The 20,654-nt window shown below is 39.4% G+C and overlaps 1 protein-coding gene across 1 annotated transcript in view; it reads left to right on the forward strand.

The window, feature by feature from the left end:
- The first annotated feature begins 879 nt into the window (after positions 1 to 879).
- prkd3 (protein kinase D3) overlaps positions 880 to 20,654 on the forward strand; it is a 56,835-nt gene continuing 37,060 nt past the window's right edge. The window contains exons 1-2 of the mRNA XM_057344212.1: positions 880 to 1,213; positions 1,566 to 2,185. Coding sequence (XP_057200195.1) covers positions 1,901 to 2,185 — 285 coding nt within the window. The 5' untranslated portion in view covers positions 880 to 1,213; positions 1,566 to 1,900. The remainder of the gene's footprint in view (positions 1,214 to 1,565; positions 2,186 to 20,654) is intronic.

Consider the following 20,654-nt stretch of genomic DNA (forward strand, 5'->3'; position numbering starts at 1 on the left):
ATCCCTTTACACGGTGTGAGTTTTAACATGAGAGTTAGTAAATGAAAATGCTTCAAATATAATCCCCCTAAATATAATACAGTATTTCACCGTATATTATATCATACAGATTTATTATGTAATAAATCCATTTAAATCAGAGTCAGATGGTCAGTCAGATCTACACTACCGGTCAATGTTTTGGTACAATTTCTCACGTGTTTTTATTTTTCCACATTTTAGAATAATAATAAACTCATCAAAATGATTCAATAAAATAAAGGGAACTGTAGGAATTAAGTTATATCATCTTCAGTGTAGTCACACTAGAATTTGCAGAAATGTTTTCTTGTCATTTCTTGAGGTTTCACCCCGAGATGCCTTTTAAACATTATTTAAGGAGTTCTCATCTTTTATGCGCTCTTATTGGCTGTTCCCTCTTCATTATTCAGTCAAAGTCATCCATTTCAAAAACATTTTTTAAATCAAATAATAAATTGTGTTTTTGACTACTAAACTAATCTCAGCCATTCAGATCAAAAGTTTTTTTAAATAATGAGAAACATTTCACCCAAGTGCCCCAAAACGTTTGAGCGGTATATTTGTAAACAATACCTTATTCATTTTTTAGATGCCGATGGCATCAAGTGCGAACAATTACATCTATTATTTTGGAAGTTTTGAAGTTTAAACTGGTAAGTGTTACATCAAAGCAAAACCATCAGTCGAGTACATGAACGAACAGTACGCACTGTAACAATCATCGTAGACGGTAACAATAGTGACCGATTGCAGAGATCATTCTGAGGCGTCATTGCGTCATCACGGCTGCGAAACGACGCCGACAGAGGGCGCGCGCACGCCCTCGGTGAGCGCTCACATAACGGAAACTGCGCGCGAGAGACGGCGGAGAGGGGCAAGAGAAAAACATTTCTGCACTTTTCAAGCTCAACTTCAGCCATTTCCATCAGCTTCTACCGTCTCCGTCCGCGCGGGCCTTCTTATTTATTTAAAACCGGTAGCGAAGACGCGCGCGAAAAGTCGTTATGTGTGACAAAAAGAGGAGAGAAAGTTTTCTAATGCAACTGAAGTGAAGAAGCGATGCTCCACAGGCTGTTTAAAACCCGTGAAGCTCTACAGAAGAAACCGAGAGGACTTGAAAGTTAGCTTTCCCTTCGTAGTGCGCTTCTCTTGTCGGTTCACTTGTTAGGAAAACGCCTTTCCAGCGTTAAAGGTACGATTGCTCACTTTTGCGCCCCTCATCTGTGTATCTGTTATGGCTTTGATGCTTTGTGAGTTCTTTCGATTGTGTCGTTGAACAAAGACATTGTAGAACTTGTTTTGCTGGTGTTTGTGGTCTCGTGCCAGTTATGCGATCTAGGGTGGGAGGGTCTCCAGATGTGCCTCCAGATGTTCTTCATAGCCAATGACAAAAAGTGTGCAAAGCACATCTAGATAGGAAAAGATATGACGTTATACCCTACTGTGAATGTTTACTACTCCGTGTTATTGGCTTCTGTACGTTACCCTGGTTGTGTGAACTGTGGATGAAGGACGCGATGTAAAATCTCTTTTGTCTCAAACAGGAATGAGAGTTGAATGAGTCCCTGGTCTACAATGGCAGTCACTTTGTCGAGCATCCCGCCTCACAGCGCCACTCAACCCAACGTGTGCAAAAAACTGCGCTGGAGACTGCGCACACGCACAGGACAGTGAAGGACTATCCGGGCCATTCTCTAAAAACCTAGCTGTTTGAACACCGAGGTCCTCAAATGCCTGTGGCATTCCCTTGTCATCTGCCATAGGACAGACGGATCCCGTGTTCAATTGAAATAGTGGCTAGGTGGACGTCAGCTACGGTTTCCAAGCCTGTCACCCTCCACTTTTACACCACGACCCTTTCAATCTGCGGAGGAAACTAATGTCTGCCAGCAGCAGCACGTCTCCTCTGACCTTACCCAAACACTTCGTCCACTCTCAGCACCAGACTGCCCCCCCTACCCCCTCTCCATCACCCAGCCCTCCGGTGCCGCTCTGCGTCCGCCTCTCCAATGGAAATCACAGCGTTCCGAGTCCCACAAGCTCCTTTAACGGGGTCTCCTTCCTCCTTCAGATCGGACTTACCAGGGAGATGGTGACCCTGGAGCCGCACGACCTGACGCTCAGTTCCGTCAAGGATTTGGTCTGCTCCATAGTCGATCAAAAGGTAATGAAAGGCTTTAGTCAACACTTGAACATCTCCATATTGGAGGTGCGCTTTTTGTTGAATTCTGTTCATTTCTATAAAAGGGTGAGAGTAATTGACTGAAGCGTGCTCTTTCCGGTAATCTTCAGGAAGTTGATTTGGGTGAATGAGCCCGAGGACCATTAGTGACTTATTAAAACACATTTTCATTCAATTTCATCTCATATAAATCTGCTCTGATCCATGATGTGCATTTTCATAAACACAGCAGATGACGCATGTTGGTAATGGTAGCAACATGTTTTGGCACAAGGCACCACCTTTCACACCCATGGTATATACGCTTTACGTGTGTTTAAAGAGACTATTGAAGGATGAAAAATACATTGTTGCCTAGGGTGGTTGTCATGGTGTTTTTAGGCAGTTTCTAATGGTCACGTTTTTTGGATCGATGGAGTGAATGGACCCATTAGTCATCTCTGAGTATGCAAATTTTGCTTTCACTTTGCCCGGATTTGCAGTTGGGGCAACTTGGCACCACATATTGGGCAGTCAGAGTTGACAGAATTGAGAAAAAACTCACAGTGCACAGTAATCTGCCCAACCAAACATACTTGCTTTTTTACAACTTGGTAGGGCTGTGCAATTAATCGAAAATAACTGTAATCGTCAATTTTGGCCTTCAACAATTACAAAAACAAAATAATCGACGTAAAACGATTATTGTGCCGCATTCCATTTTGCAAGGATCATCTCTTTTCTTGTGGTATAAATCCACAGCGCACCCCCTTCCTTTACAGTTGTTCAGCTGTGCTATTTCTTTACATTTATTTTCCAGTTGAATTCACAGTTTAAAAGCAAAGTTTTTTTTATTTTTCTATGTTGTTTTAAAACTTAGTGAGTAATCATGTTAAATAATCGGGATCTCAGTATTGGCCAAAATAATCGTGATTATGATTTTTGTCATAATCGAGCAGCCCTACAACTTGGTTTATTTAAATTTAACACGATTCCAAGTTGGCAAATAGGTGATGCCTAGTATTTTATATGTTCAGATTTTAAAAGCCGAGTAGTGGCAAGTTTGGTAGATGTAGCTTAAAGTCCCAGTGAAATAAAAAATTACAATGTATTTTTTCATGACATATTGCAGCGTTTATTGTTAATAGTTTATCAATGTGGGTCATGCTCTTTTTAAAATGTGTGTGTACGGATGCAGCGATTATCGAATTTCACTATTAACCGTCCGCGCTTTAACTTCACGGTTAATTAATCGTAAAGGATATTTTACACCGCGTGTTTCTGTTGCACAGAACGGAACTGTTGCAATTTGCACAAAATGAAAAGAAAGTTACACCAGTGGTGCACCAGCTTAAAGAGCGCTGCTTATCAGGGACATGGAGGCCACGACACACACTAGATTAACTGTGGCAGAGAGACCAATCAGCGAATCTTACATGTACATTCACAATCAAGGCTGTAGCGGTGACAGTTGGGCTTTCAGTGCAGTTAACGGAGTAGCACACCGGACGAGAAGCGTTAGCGTTGCGTCAAGGACAGCTCACAGGATGCGTACATTCTGAATGCGCAAGCTCAAATTCAAAGTCTAATTCTGATGCAAGTTGAACCAATTTAACTCATTTTTAGGTTATTTTTTAGCGAATAGGCTCTATATGAGGTTGATAAATCCATTATTGTTTGCTGTAAATGAAAACAGTGGGGAAGCAAAAATCATGTGATCCATGCACGCTAGATCTTAAAGGGACAGCAGCATAATAAACGTCTCTGTTTTAATATGGTTTGATCTAAATTTTATTTATACTGTGAAGACTATGAAGTGCTATTTTACATTTAAAAATCCAAGGTAGTGTTACCGCGGGCACTTCAAATCACGTGAAGAAGAATGTCTCATATTTTTGCCTTTGACTGGTTAAAATAACACTGCATGCGTTTATGCTGCGGTGTCATACGCACGTGCACTCTGATGTAAACAGCCTCACGTTGAGAAGAATGGGGGAAGGCGGAGCGCTGCCGAGTCTGACCTAAGGTGAAATATTATGTCACGCTACTTCTCATATTTACGTGTTTCTGAATACTACATAAAAACAAGTTGCTAAAACTAAATGAACTAACATGCCAAAACTGCATGGATTATTGCCATTTGTATTCCTGACAGTTGAAGAGTTAGCTTGGTCCGCTAGCTATGTTAAAGTTTGCGTCTCGTAATTTAACAAATAAAATACAGTAATCCGCTAATAACAAGTTATGTAGTTAATAATGGAAGTTTGGCAGAACAATTATTTTGATTTCAAGTTGAAGATGGACATCATCACTATCGTATCTTGCCACAGAGTGCGGATTCTAAATGTCTTTTAAACTATATTAGCTATCCTACTGCTTGCTATCCGGGAAAAAAACATGAATTAGCACAGTTGTTGTACTGACACTGACAGGTAATTATTTATAGTGTATAGTGACGTGTCAGTAAAACGACTATTTAAATATCAAGCCATGAATATTATGTTACATTTGCATTTGACTATGTATGTTAAATACACTATTGTACAGCAAAAACGAGTACAAATACAGTGGACATCTTTAGCTTAATCATCACTATTACATGTGTTCCTATTTTTGTAATGCATTTAATCACCGTCATAATGCAGACTACCGTGATAAAAGCTTCATCAATTACCGCAACATAAAAATGTATCACCAGCACAAGCCTACTCCTGTATTCAGTTTCCGTACCTGATAACCACAGTTAGACCAACATGAAACGCATGCAGTGTTGCCAACAATTTTCAATGGAAAGTAGCTAAAGCCTGCCCGAAAAGCCGCTTAATGTCGCCAGATGACGTCACGCGCAAATTTGCATATCAGTGACATCATCACATATCGCTTCAGGTCTGCTTAATATCTCTACTCTCTGAGCTGTCGTATACAGTATTATGTTAAAACAATACACCCAAATGCACAATAAATATGTTCTTAATTACTTATTTTTCTGTTTCTGTTGGCAGAGAACAAAAACTATGTAATAATGAGTGAACTCGACCACTTAAAACTACACACCAGCAGTCACTTTCGTTGAACAGAGCTAGATTCTGACTGTGTTCGTGTTTATGCGTCCATACAGTCATCGCGTTTTAAATCATAAATGCTCAAACAAGGTCAATAAGTGATCAGTTCTTGGAAAGTGCGGTCTGAACTGAATGTGCTGCTTCTCCTGCCGCGCACTGAACAGAGTAGACAGAGAGAGGCGATGCTGTCCTGGGAAAGCAAAGACTTGCTCTCGCGGGACAGTAGAAGTGAAGCAGAATGTTTCGCTAAGTTGCCAAGGCTTATTCAGAAAGTAGCTAGATTTGTCGCTAGTCGCATTTTGAAAAAGAAGTCGCTAAAGGGGTCTGAAAAGTCGCAAAATCTAGCGACAAAGTCGCCAAGTTGGCAACACTGAACACATGAAAAGCACTGTTCATTTGTGTGTTTGCTTTATTACATTTGTTTGTGCTAAATAATTTGATTATTTGTTCCTATTTTATTACTAACTGATTGTCTGTGATTATTAGAGTTAGGCTAATAGTCTTATGGTATTATGACCTTATTTATTAAGATTGCATAGATAAAAACAAACTAATAGCTAGACATTATGATTTATTTATTACTTTTTGTGGCTGGCAGGTAAAAATGTTGTCAGGGCCAATAAAAATGTAGAAATTAATGAATGCATAATAATCGTCATAATCGTACCAACAAAATATATAATCGTTGCATCCATATTCGTGTGCCCTCATAATCTTTAGTTAAAATCTGAAAATGCACATCCGCTCTGTAGTGACTATCCATCTTAAATGACGTGATGTATGTTAGACGGCTTGGGCGGAGCATCCGTTAACTCCTCCCCTTCAACTGTCATGTCTGCTGCCAGTTCCATTTCAAAATGCAACGGCTGTTTCTAAATCAAACTTCCGGTTCACAGGGATTTTAAGGTACAGATAAATAATTTATTATTTGCGGTAATTGTGCAAATCAAGTATAACAATACCAAAATCACTCTGACTGGAGTGGACAGTTTGCGATGTAATATGGTTTTTATGTAAATTTATATGGTATAAATTCTGTTCTGGTCTTTTCAAGCCCATGAGAGCAGCTGTGCAGTCATGTGATCAGTAAATAACAGTCGCTGACTGTGTCATTGCCATCTGATAAAAGATGCTGATGATATCAGATCAATATGCCTCATGAGTTCAGTGAGTTAATGATATTCTGCATCTGCATGTTTGTATAGTTTGCCCAGTCCAGTAAAGTTCACATTCTTGTGCACATACTGTTGTTGTTTGGTTCATGGATGCTGGTTATTTAGAGGGGAAAATACTCCATTGATATTGCTCGGAATCTTGTGAGATGTTGGCTTAAAGGCAAGAATGTTGGACAAAGACACAGCACAGGCGTTCTGTACAAACATCTTTCATTGATGAGTCACACCGTACAGCTGACCTGAAAACAGTCCTGCTCACTTGTGAGGGTTCATCTTTGCGGCCTTAAAGGTCTAATCAGACGAGCACTTTCAACAAGTTGGTATGATTTATTAGGGTGTTCATGAAATGTCTGGAACATATTTTGCTTAAAAACACTCAATGGCTGTGTAAACAAAACCCTTCTTGCCTCGTCAAAAACAGCTCTGCTCACAGCAACCCGTTTTGGTGCATGTCTCTTTAACTGATAATGAGTTACAGCAAACCCCACCCCCTTCTGTCCGGCGTGTCAACACAACACACGTGCAGTGGCAATGGTTTCGCTAAATGATATTTCCTGAATTCCTCTGCGGTTAGTTTCGTCTTAAACGTCTCAAATCATTCGTCCGGAGACAAAAAAATCAGTCACAGCAAACAGCGCATCCTAATACGCTTACGTTGTGAGTGTATGCTTACCTAAAATCCACGGAATCCACTGCAGATCTCAGCGGAATTACATGGATTTTAGCGCTTGTCATTGACAAGTTATAACGTTACACACACACCGTGAGAGCTAGTTTGCTGTGACAGATTTTTCAGCCTAAGCACGAATGATTTGAGACGTTTAAAACGAAACTAACCCCAGTGTTCGCCCCTGTTCATTAGCAAAACAAACAGCTTGCCGCAGCGAAACATATTAACGCACATAATGTATTAACATTCATTCAGCTAAACTCCAAGTGTCTATCTGCACTTATATACAGTAAGTTTAACACTGGCTTTGAATGTTCTATTTAGCCCGTGACTGACTTAGCTCCCTTCGCTATCATATGCTAACGTTATCCTCCTACAGTGAGGGAAATAAGTATTTGATCCCCTGCTGATTTTGTAAGTTTGCCTACTTACAAACAAATGAAGGGTCTATAATTTTTATGGTGGGTTTATTTTAACTGATAGACACAGAATATTAAAAAAAATCAGGGGAAAAAATGTTATATAAAGGTTATAAATTGATTTGCATTTCAGTCAGTGAAATAAGTATTTGATCCCCTACCAACTAGCAAGAATTCTGGCTCCACAGATTGGTTATGTGCCTATATGGACCACAGATTAGTCCTGTCACTTTAAGAAAGTACTCCTAAATCAGCTTGTTATGTATATAAAAGATGCCTGCCAACAGAATCTGTATCTTCCAGTTCAACCTCTCCAACACCATGGTCCAGACCAAATAGGTTTTAAAGGATGTCAGCGACAAGATTGGAGACCTGCACAAACCTTGAATAGGCTACAGACAGAAGCTTGGTGAGAAGGAGACAACTGTTGGTGTGATTATTTGGAAATAGAAGATATACAAAATAACTATCAAATGCCCTTGTTCTGGAGCTCCCTGCAATATTTCCCCAATGGGGTAAAGATGATCATGAGAAATGTTAAAGATCAGCCCAGAACTACACGGAAGAAGCCTGTTAATGATTTCAAGACAGTTGGGAACACAGTTAGCAAGCAAAACATTGGTAACACATTGGTAACACGCTATGCCACAGTAGACTGAAATCCTGAAGCACCCGCAAGGTCCTCCTGCCCAAGAAGGCCCGCCTGGCTCGTCTTAAGTTTGACAATGAACATAAAAATGATTCAGAAAAGGCTTTGGCGAAAGTGCTGGCACTGCTGTGAGACCAAAATGGACTCCTGTGTTTGGAGGGAGAGAAATGCTGACTATGAGCCCAAGAACATCATGTCTACAGAGAAGCACAGTGTTGGAAACATTCTGCTTTAGGGCTTTTTCTCTGCTACAGGTATACAGGATGACTTCACCGCATTGAGGGGCTGAGGGACGGGCCCATGTACCGTAAAATCTTGGACGAGAACCTCCTCCCCTTAACTAGGTCACTGAAGATGGGTCATGGATGAGCCTTTAACATGACAAAGACGCAAAACATATTGCCAAGACAACCAAATAGTGGCTTAAGGAGAAGCACATTAAATGTCCTAGCCAGTCTCTAGACCCTAGTCCTATAGAACCTCTGTGAAGGAGGCTAAAACTCCAATTTGCTGAGCGACAGCCAAGAAACCTTAAAGATTGACAGAGGAGTGGACTAAATGTATCCGGACACATGTGCAAACCTGGTGACCAACTATCAGAAATGTCTGACCTCTGTGCTTGCCAACAAGGGTTTCTCCACAAAGTACAAAGTTATGTTTTGCTTGGGGATCAAATACTTATTTCACTGACTGAAATGCAAATCAATTTATAACCTTTATATAACATTTTTTTCCCCTGATTTTTTTTAATATTCTGTGTCTATCAGTTAAAATAAACCCACCATAAAAATTATAGACCCTTCATTTGTTTGTAAGTAGGCAAACTTACAAAATCAGCAGGGGATCAAATACTTATTTCCCTCACTGTATATATACGGTACATTTACGTCAATTCAGACTGTTGATGAATATTACTTACATCGGTAGTCTTGTCTCGTTCAGTCGGTCTCGATCCCTCTTGAGGAACAACTTTGAAGCTAATCCTGCTTGTACTGTCCCAGGTTGAAAAAGCACTCCGGTTTGAAGTGATTCGCACAAACAAGCAGGTTTTTACTTATGGTTTCTGATGGATTTCCACTAAAAATAAAATAAATCCACTCCTGTCTCTTCCTAGGTTTGGACTCTGTGCAGCGACTACATTGCATGTTGTCCACAAACTTTAGCCATGGCGTCACGTACACCGCTGTCGCTTGTGAAAACAACAATGACGGAGCGCGGTAACTGTGTAGATTAAGGGGCGGTAACGTTATAATAAAATTTGGACGTCACAATCGGAGCGAAATCTGAACGGCTCGATTTCTCACGTGCTTGCAGGGAAAGGCACACCAAAACAAACTTACTGGGTTCTTATTTTTCACGTTTTCTGGGTTGCTAGATGCACCGGGGACCCGGTTATAGCACTTAAACACAGAAAAAGTGGGGTTTTCATCTGATGTCTCCTTTAAAATACATCTCCTGCTTCGGAAGTGACGTATTGACATTTTTATCTTTTGTCCACATATGTGACCCTGGACAACAAAACCAGTCTTATGGGTAAATTTTTCGAAATTGAGATTTTACATAATCTGAAAGCTGAATAAATAATCTTTCTATAGATATATGAGTTGTTAGAATAGGACAATATCTGGCTGAGATACAACCGTTTAAAACTGGAATCTGAGAGCGCAAAAAAATCAAAATATTGAGAAAATTGCCTTTGAAGTTGTTAATCAGGGCCACTGTGGCAGACCATCCACTCACAAAAATAAAGTTTTTGTATATTTAAGGTAGGAAATTTACAAAATATCTTCATGGAACATGATCTTTACTTAATATCCTAATGATTTTTGGCATAAAAGAAAAATCGATAATTTTGACCCACGCAATGTATTTTTGTCTTTTACTAAAAATGTTCCCGTGCTACTTAAGACTGGTTTTGTGATCCAGGGTCACATATTATAGTGTCTAAAATATAATTACGTTTCGATTGTAAATGAAAGGTGTTCATGTCTGTGTTTTAGTAAAAAGAACAAAAAACAAAGGCAAAGGTTGTTATTATGTCGTACCCAGATGTGGATTTATGTTCTTTTGCACCTTGGTCTTGACAAGAGTGAATCCTTTTTCTGATACGATCTTGGAAAAGTTGAAAGAGAATATGGGCCAAGAACGTTTTTAGAGCTGTTCGCATCCCTCTCGCCGAACCCATGGGACAAACAGCGAACGCCATCTGTTGAGATCCAGTCGCACTCACAATCATATGGCTTTGATATCGGTGGAAAATATGACTCTGGTTTCTCCCATCGTCCTGGCCATCTTTACTCGCACAAACAAACACACACCGCATGCTGTTACTCAGCCTCCCCAGTGTTCAGTCGGAGGAATTTGACCTGACTTGGGAAAGCATGAAGTGTAGCACTCAGCAGAACGCAGCGCTGCCACAGTCAACAGGGAGCATGCAGACAGGATAAGTGTTTTATGTGCCGATGTCTCATTAGATATGCTTTTGGATGAGCTTTTGGATGTCTCCGGTGGCTGTTATTTATATGACTGGAGGATGCTCAGGGCTGTGTTTCGCCAACATACACTATAGCTAATGTGCTGTCCCAGCTTCTGTATTCGTATTTTGATGTGTTTGCAGGGTTCACAGAGTTGACTAATACATTCTGCTCAGAAGAAAGTTTCATTAATGTTGATTAAATTACACATCTATTTCAAGATGATAGACTGTAGTGAAACACAGCATAGCGCAAGTAGTTTTCGTCCCTTTTAGGCTGAAATGTGGAAAAAAATCAGCATTGTGACTTGAATCAGCATTGATTTGGGGGGCATTTTAAATAATTTTGGTGATGCAAAGTCTGTTTCTCCAGCTGATTTTTTAAAAATGAAGGTTTTAAATGATAAATTAGTATTCATTTTATACGTCATCAATAATGCATGTTTTTATATGAGACCCCAAATGTTAACCATCTAAAACAGGGGTTCCCAAACTCAGTCCTAGACATCTACTATCCTGCAGAGTTCAGCTCCAACCCTAATCAAACATTGAGGCAGGTTGGAGCTAAACTCTGCAGGACAGTAGATCTCCAGGGCCGAGTTTGGGCATCCGTGATCTAAATGGCACGTACAGTTAGGGGAGGTTTGAGACCTAACTGATCTGATTCCGATACCTGAATTGTAAGCATTGGCCAATACTGATCCAATCCGATACTAGTACCGTTTTTCTCCTGATCAGTGTAGAATTGCATGTATTTTATCTTTTTTAATTGCACAAAAGTATAAGACTCCAATGCAAAGCGGCACAAAAGCCCTCATGCACATCCCGGGCACAGAGAATGATGTGCTTAACGCACCTTCTTCTGATGTCTGATCTTTGCTCTTTAAGATCATAAGAGTAACAACATATCGAGAATAGATATTTTATGTGTTTAGCACCATCCAACAGTTCACTGAGCCTTTAATCAGATGTTTAAAAACAGAGTTATTGTGTGTGAATGACGCATTTTACTCAGACCGCTTCCAGTGCTTAATCTACAGCACTACAGTACTTCACAACAAAACTATAGACCAGGGACAAGTAAGTTTGGCATCGGGCCAAAAAAACAAATTCGCCGCTAGATGGCTATCAAAGGATAATTTAAGAAATTCATTGTTGAAAAATGCAACTAGAATAGCCTACTTTTAAAAATATAGTTATTATATAATTATATATAATTACATAATAGTCATATAATTATTTAACGTATTCTATTTAACGTAACATAACTTATTTGACGTAATAGCGCTGGGGGGGTACGCTGTTACGTCGTGTTGTGTGATGTTAACATTTAAGCTAGCTAGATGATGAGAGAAAATGGCACTATCCTTCCTTAAAGTGAGACATTTATTCAAGAAGTTTATTATAAACTGAAAACAATTAGGCTTACTAGACACATTTTATGTCAGAGTGGGATCTGAGTGGGATTTGGTTTACTGGTGAGCGTTTGCTTGGTCCGTGAGCGACTGAGCGAAGTTTTGAGTTTTGGCCTGCGGGCCGCCTGTTGCCGACCCCTGCCATAGACTATTATTTAGTGATTGTGCAGAATAATGGAATAACGCACAGGACTGGATTCGGATCGGTCCTGTCAGTCCGATACACGGTCCAGCAAAGAAATTCTGTTTCGACCCCTGCATAGTCATCGTAATGGACATCAAAACTTATCCAAATATTTGAAAGTGGAAGGACACACATTATCAGTCAAATAAATATAGTGGCACATCTAAAAAGTCAAGCAGTTCTTGCATGACCCGTGAGTCATGACCCATTGTCCTATGATATTAATTCATGACAGGAGGGTGAAATGAACTATTCATGTAAAGTTATTGTCATAAAGCCAGTGGATATTACTCTGATTTCTTCTCTTTTGCTATACCTTCGCTAAATGGATAGTTCACATCAAAATAGAAAATCTGTTATGATTTATTTAACCTCATGTCATTCAAAACCTGTATATGATTATTTGATGTGAACTATCCCTATAAAAGAGAATAAGGGAAAATAGAAATAAAGGAAAATACAACCATGAAAACTAAAGAAATGATTTGAAAGGTTCTTCGGTACAGGTCATTGTGTTAAACTGCATACCATCAATACCAGGAATTTTAGGGCTGTGTAAAAATATCGATACAGCAAACTATCACAATATTTTTTGTTTATGATAGTGTATCGATAGGCCAACCTTTTTAAAAATCATATACAGCACGCACGGCTATTGTCTCAAGCATGAAGCAGGCATGCTGCTCCAGCTTCCAGAGGTTACAATGGGAATTGTATTGGTTTTAATTGAAACTATAATCGTGTCTAATGGTGATGGATTCTATTGGTGGGATGTTAAAAAAATACCACAGCAAGTTGGATTTTCAGCTTTATTTTCTTTTTACATTTTTTATTTTAAAAAGTATTGCAATATGTATTATATCGAAATATATTATTTGCAATATATTGTATTGTGACACATCTATCGTGATATGTATATTGTAGTGCAAGGCCCTTGCCAACACACAGCCCTAATGGATTTCATGTCATCTTCCCAAAGAATGCATTGATTTGTAGTTACGCCTTTTATCTATCTGTAGTGTGATGAGAAATCGGATCACTTATGAATTATGTATAAAGGCACACCGTGATCAGTCACATTATAACCTCATTAGAAATCAGTGTAATTATTATGTGACTAGCCACATGTTTTTTTTCCTGATGTCTGACAGACATTGTAGTTCAGAATGCAGTGTGCAGTAAACATCTGATAGCGAGGCTCTTCCTGTTTTGGTGTCGCCCAGGCTCCTGTCTGCAGAAGCGGAGGGAGGCATCATGAAACAAGAGTTCATCGCAGTAACAGCGGCATGCGATCGGCATTCCTCGCATTCCTGAGTGCTGATGTCAAATCAAACATCTCGAACTGACCCAATGTGAGTCAGGTCATCGCCGGCCTGCTTTCAAGGATGGCATATTGATCCGAACCGCATCTGACTGCCAGACAGCTGGTGGCTTGTGGCACGCTGCACTTCTCTGCTGTGCTTCCCCGTGTAAAGTAGTGCGCTTACAGTGTTTTCTGGCCCAGCACTTGGCCCCTCTTTTCCTATCAGAGAATGATAAAGCGTGCTCAGTGGAAGAAAATGTGCAGACCTTTTGGCAAACTCTTTGGAAAAAAAGTACTCTCAACAAGACAATGAGACCTAGTGTCTGTCCTTGGAATATGAGGGCAGCTGGAAATGTTAGATGACTTGCATGAAAGCAGGTTAGTAAGCCATGGCTTTATAGGACGTGGCTCTGGATAAGCGGACACTTGCAGATACAATATGTATGTCATCACATCAATGATTGTGCAAGAATGCATAGATCAGATGGCTGTATATACAGTGTTGTGGTAGGAATCATATTTAACCTGCTTTTTTTAAATATACTTTTTCAATAACTTTCCTTTTCGTCTGATGATATAAAATACCTCAGACTCAGCTGTAATAACATATGATAGCCATTAAGGCACTATTTCACAAAAGGTAAAATAAAAAGCATAAAAAATCCTACTAAAAGGATAGTTCTCCCAGAAATCAAAATTCTGTCATCATTTACAGTGTTTCACATTCATTGCCTCAAGTTTAAGCCCTGGCCCGAGACGCTCAGGCCCTAGCCCGGCCCATGTCCGACAGCTTATCAGAATTCTCAGCCGAGTCTGACTGAAGCCCGTTGTGTTTTTTGTACCACCGCATTACACAGGCTGTTGCAGCAATTAAAATAGATCAGTTTTGTTTTTAGTGGCAAATTATTCAAATATCGTTTCTTTATTAAGTTAATTTAGTTACACCGTGTCTACACCGGGCGCGGCACGATGTGACGCTACGCTTGTTACAATTTTGTTGTCTACAATTTATTTTATTATTAAGTTTATTTATTTTATTTAGCCTTGTTGTGCAAGTTCTCTGGAGCTTGTGCAGAGGCAGCAGCTTTTGCCAGAGGGGAACTGGAATCCCCTGGTTGGGCCTGGGTTCTCCTGAGGTTTTTTTTCTCGATTAGAGTTTTGGGTTCCTCGCCACCGTCTGCCTGACCGGGGGGGCTGCTTTAGAATCTTAAAGTTTTACTTAATTAATATTGCATATAGGAATTTATTATCTGTTATATTTGACCTGTGCTTCTCTCTCCTTTATCCTAAATGTGTGCTCTCACTGAGCGTGTGTGTGTGTGCGTACTTGTCTGTGTACGTACGTGTGTGTGTGTGTGTGTCTGTGTGTGTGTGTGTGTTGGTGTGTGTGCGTGTTGTGTGTGTGGAGTGTTTTGTGTGTGGGTGTGTCTGTCTTCTGTGTTTTCAACCTTTTCTTGTTTTTGCAGGTACAACTTTGATTGTTTTGCTTGTAGTCAATGTGTCTCATGTACAGCTGCTTTGTAACAATGAAAATTGTAAAAGCGCTATATAAATAAAGTTGAGTTGAGAGTTGAGTTGTTCTTACACTGGGTTCACACCAAACACGAATTAAGCGTATTGCGTGAGTAAATTACATACAAAGTCAATGCAAAGACATGTGTGGATGCGAATCGGGCTGCGCAATTGCCGTGAACACGCGTCAATCTCGTCTTCCACGAAGATTGAAAAGATTTGTCAGATCGCGTCACTCACGCGAAAATAAAGAACTTTTCCTGCGAGTAATAAAGAGCGTGGAACGTGATTGTTCGCGTTTGGTGTGAACCCAGCATAATGGGATTGTCGCGCCACATCGCGCCACGTCTGGTGTGGACAAAATTTTTAATTATAATGGGTTCTAATGCATTCTATTGTTTCTTGTCGCGTCACATCGCGCCGCAGCGCATCCGGTGTAGTATTTTTTGTTTGTGGCTCACATAGTCTGCTAATTAATGATGTGAATGATACTGTTGAAACTGCTGCAACCATTAAAATAGTTTAGTTTTGTTTTTAATGGCAAATTATTCATATTTCATTTCATTTTGTTATTACGTTAATTTAAAAAAATGTTTGGAGTACTTTTTGTTTGTGGCTCGGGTGCAGAACGCATAGTTTGATTGCCAACTACCAATTTAGTAATGATGTGAGTGACACTGTTTAAACTGTTAAAATAGTTTAGAATAAATACTGTATATAGTATTAAAATAGTTGAGTTTTGTTTTTAATGGTAAATTATATTTCGTTTTGTTTCTTTAATATGCTAGTTTAGAAAATGTTTAGAGTAGGCTATTTTTGTTTGTTGCTCAGGCACAGAATGCAGTTTGATTGCAAACCGTGCCAATTTTATTGATTTGAATGCATGATGGGCATGAGTCTGCTTAAATTCCTCCTTAAGCTACGGCTGTCGCCGTAAGAAAAAAAAGGATACGGGTGTGCGCCACACGATTACATGCTGCCCTGTGTCACCGTGTCCCAAACTTGTCAATATATTTGGTTTGTCGGACATCAAGCAGTGCTGCTCAGACCGATCGCCGTGTACCACAGGAGAAATTGTCTGTCATTAATTGCTCTCGTGTTACTTTGATATAAACTGATAGGTCTGCGCAACGTGCGCATAAAGTTGAAAACATAATTAATAACAAACTTTGAGAGTGTGCGCTTTTCTTACGGGTTAACTCCAAACAGTCGCCGCATCATAATTATGTATGCATGCTCTGGTCCGGATAGTAAAGTGATACTGCCATGCGGGGGAGTGGGACAATGGCACTGTGAAAAAGGCCCAATGCCCGGCTCGCGTTTTAACCTTGACTGGAAAACTGGTCCGAATCTTAGATTAGGAGCTTAGATTTATCGGGGCCCGAAGGGCTCGGGCTGAAATGCAGGACTCTACTTCAAGCATCAAAAATGTTGTTGTCATGACATAAAATTACTCATAAGATACATTTTGGTAATATATACAGTATATGGGATTTCTAGTAAAAATGTATAATTCATTTATTGTTTTATCAAACTTTAGAAAATGATTTACCATGTTATTACCACTGGTTCTTAATATATGGCAATAAATAAATTAGTTCAACTATTAAACACTTTTTTGCTTCATTTTTTGATGGCTCATGCTCTACATGTTTTGACTGTTTGTGAACTCCCATTTTACCACGTGTTGTGCCCTATTATCACCATTTATATCTAAGGAGCCAATGATTAAATTACTACTATAGCTATTGTATTCTTAATAGATTGAGTAACGCAATTCTGCTCTTAAAATGCACCAGATTGCAGCATTTACCTTTAAAATATGCAAATGTTTCTTAAGGGGGAGCATTCCCCCGGACCCCCCTAGAGGAAAATACGTTTAGCCCCCATAGTCTCACAAAATTCTGCGGGAAACAGTGATTTATTCATCCTTATGTAGTTCAACACCTGTATATGACTCTTTCTTTTGTGGAACGCGAAAGAAGGTATTTTGAAAAATGTCTCATGGGTTTTTTGTTCATATAATGGTAAGCAAGGAGGTTCAATGCGGTTTGGTTATCAACATTCTTTAAAATATCTTCTTTTGTGTTCTGCAGAAGAAAGTCATACAGGTTAAATGATGGGCTAATCCCTCAGTCTTCCCCATTCAAGAAGATAGGACTTGGATGACAGAAATAGCTGCCTGGAGCCATTGCAAACATGGCCGCCAAATCAGATCTCAAATACTTATGCAAATAATAAAATCTTTAGCAATGCATAAAGTTGCCCTGCATCACTAAGGTATGAATTTCGAAGAGGGAGTGATATGTTGTTTACTCGATTAGTGCGAGGAGTTTGAGCAATTCTCAGTCTAATAGTTTTAAGCACATCTGGTCATTTGAATTTCCATGGAAAATTCTTGCCGAAATATTAGAGCAACAGCTGACAGGAAAGGGGGGAAATCTGCCTCGTGTTTTTTGAGAGCCACTCAATCATTACACTCTTACAGGTTCATCGGAGGATAGTTGACCACATTACGGTGTGTTACCATGGTAACAGAGACCTGGACTTGTGCTGCGTAGAACACGAAAAGGAGGGAGGGGAGAGACAGAAAAGGAGAAAATAGTTAAATAGAGGGTGCACGTGGAAACTGGAGTGTACTGCGCCCATCCCACTGGCCAAAACTAACTGCAGAATATGAAGGAGATAAATTTCCCCCATGCGGTCCAACCCCAGTGGCTCATATAGCTCCTATGGAAGAAACCATATTTCATCTAACGGAGTGATATAAATTTCCCAGAAACATTCACATCGAGACGGTTCTTAGAAATCCGGTTCTTGTTTTGTCTACAGGAAATAACGATGAAATATAAAATATTTATTCTGAAAGCAGCTCGACTGTTATGCGCTTACTTAAAAGTTTGCCCATCGTTGAATCTTAAACATTCTTAAACTTTCTATCGCTTTTCTGCTGGACTGCCGTCATTCAGAAACATTTGACCAATCAGAATGAAGCTTTCCAGAGAGATGCAATAAATTTGAATGTAATAGTTATTGTTTGCATGTACTTCCAATCAAAGCCAGATTGGTGTGAGGGGTAAAAAGAGAGAGTGAGTGAATCTCTTTATCTGAATGTTCACTTTCTGTTGTTTCTGAAGAGTCAGAGATGCTGGATGAGTCCAGTGTGACTCATGAGTTGGGTAGGAGTTGTGTGTTCATCGTGAACACGTGTGCTACTCTACCAGCCGTGTGTCTGGGACGTATGAATGCAGCACAATGATTTTCAATGGTAACCTCATATGTCTGTGGTTCTTGCTGACCTACGACTCTGTTTCCACAAGACTGTTTGAACACTGCGGTATTCTCATTTTGATTGTACGCATAACTGGAAAAAGTGCAACTTCTTCTTGGGGCAGGGTGCATAGGTTTTTATCAGTGCGCCATGTAAGTCATACTTACACCAGAGTAGGGTCTAGTGTTGTAGTACTCGAGAAGACCATTTTTTGATGGTCTTTGTCTTGTCTCTGTCTCGACTGTCTTTGGAATAGATGTAACGATTCCCTCAGCTCACGATGCGATTCACTATTCTGATCTCACGATACGGTTTATTCACAATTTATTTAAAAAAAATGAGTTGAGACAAATTAGAAATGAACAACTGCCCTTTGTAAAATAAAAATATATTTTTTGTCAAATAACAAAACTAAACTGCAATTTTAAAACAAATTCCAAATCAGATAAAAAATGAATAATACAAAAGTCTCTTTAATATAAATAAACTAAGATTTTGTCTGTGGTTTTCTTGGATTTTTTACACTTAAGGAATATCATTATATCCATGTTTTCCAAGTTTGCAGTGAACACAGAGGCCCCTGCTGTTCAAACCATGTATTGCGATTCATTTTCAACCAATTCCGACTTTCAACCAGCTCACGGTGAATCGTTACACCCCTAGTTTTTGGTCTCGGTCTTGTCTTGATCTCACACCTAGTGGTCTCGGGATTTTATTTCAAGACCGGTCAAGATCACAGCTGTGGGAGTCACACTATATTGCTGGTGCCTTGTCTGATGACTTATGTGTTAACATCGTTCATGTGATTGGATGTTAAACTTCAATCATTGACTTATTTCTTATTTGATTTACTTGTGCTGGCAAGATATGAATGGGGGATTGTCCTAAAAGAAATCTGTCAACAAATTTATACAAAAGTCCACAATATTCAAGATGTGATTGAAAAAAAGGTATTTGTATTTATATTATAACATCTTACGTGATCTGAAAACGTGATATTGATTTTATACAATTCAATAAGCTATGAGTTAGTAAGTGACTTCAATTTTAGACACAATTACAAGAAGTAATTGTGTTAAAGTTTTTGTTCTATTCAGGGTTTTTCCTGGCTCAAAATGAGGCGGAGGTGGTGCCATCCTGATCTTGTACACACACACGTAGGCCTACTGTACCTTTAAGTGGCTTAACCAAAGTGACTTTGAGTTTGACATATTAAAAGTTCTAACAAAATTAGATAAAAATGACAATTATTAAGTTATATAAAACATTACTTTTATTCATCCAAACAGAATTTTTTTTTTTTAATAAAATAAAGCATTTTTATCATTTTCAACTAACTTTTCAGCCCACAATAGCCAACTGAATTAACCAGTCTTTCTAAATGAGCAAAGCTCATTCACATCTTGCATTCTCTGTGGTTCACTTTAAATGATTCAATGATCTCTTATATTCGCTAGTGACTGAAAAGTTCAATAGTTTATATGAAACGGTTCAAATGAGTCATTCGTGTGCGAGTCGTTCTAAACGCAATGTGCATTCATACTGGCGAACTCGCTGTGTACAGTATACGCTGATTCAACGATCCAACTGCACAGCTAAAGACATTACAATGATGTACGTCATGTTAATTTAAGAAATTTCAAGAAATTAAACGTACTTGGATGCAAAACGAACAGCCGTGAAACACAGGCTGGCTCTTGTTCTGCAACTCTTTTTAGCGCCTCCACTGTGGCGTAATGTCACAACTGCAGTTGCAAATGACAGTCTCTTAAATGCAAGCAGCATTTCTTGTGAAGACTCACAACATAATTTTGGCGAGAGCCTGAGGCGGCACGACATTTGACGGAGGCGGCCGCCTCCAATTTCTCTATGCAGGAAAAACCCTGCTATTTTGGCTAGTCCCAAACAAATCAGAACTTTTGTGCATTTCTGAGAAACAGTTATTTTGCTACTGAATAGATAAGAATGCTTAGAATGCATGATTCTGTAATTATGACTTTTAAAGGGACAGTTCACCCAAAAATGAAAATTCTGTCACCATTTACTCACCGTCAAGTTCACACGAAGCCAGAGCTTTCACTATCCTTTTTTTGCCCCTTTTCACGGCATCTTCTCAAGAAATATCTGCGTACACACGGCGGTTTGCGCTGCCAGCAGCGCTTTGGGAGCAGGCAGCACACGACTGAACAGCAGCTGAGCTGCCTCTACCACAAGTACAGTATAGCAATTGCAAGTTCACATTACGTTATTTTACATTTACGTTTAGTCATTTAGCAGACGCTTTTATCCAAAGCGACTTACAGAGAGTTCAGGGAGCAATAAGCAATAAGCGATATGTC

Source organism: Triplophysa rosa, linkage group LG10 (genome assembly GCF_024868665.1).
Source record: "Triplophysa rosa linkage group LG10, Trosa_1v2, whole genome shotgun sequence".
NCBI classification, from domain to species: Eukaryota; Metazoa; Chordata; class Actinopteri; order Cypriniformes; family Nemacheilidae; genus Triplophysa; species Triplophysa rosa.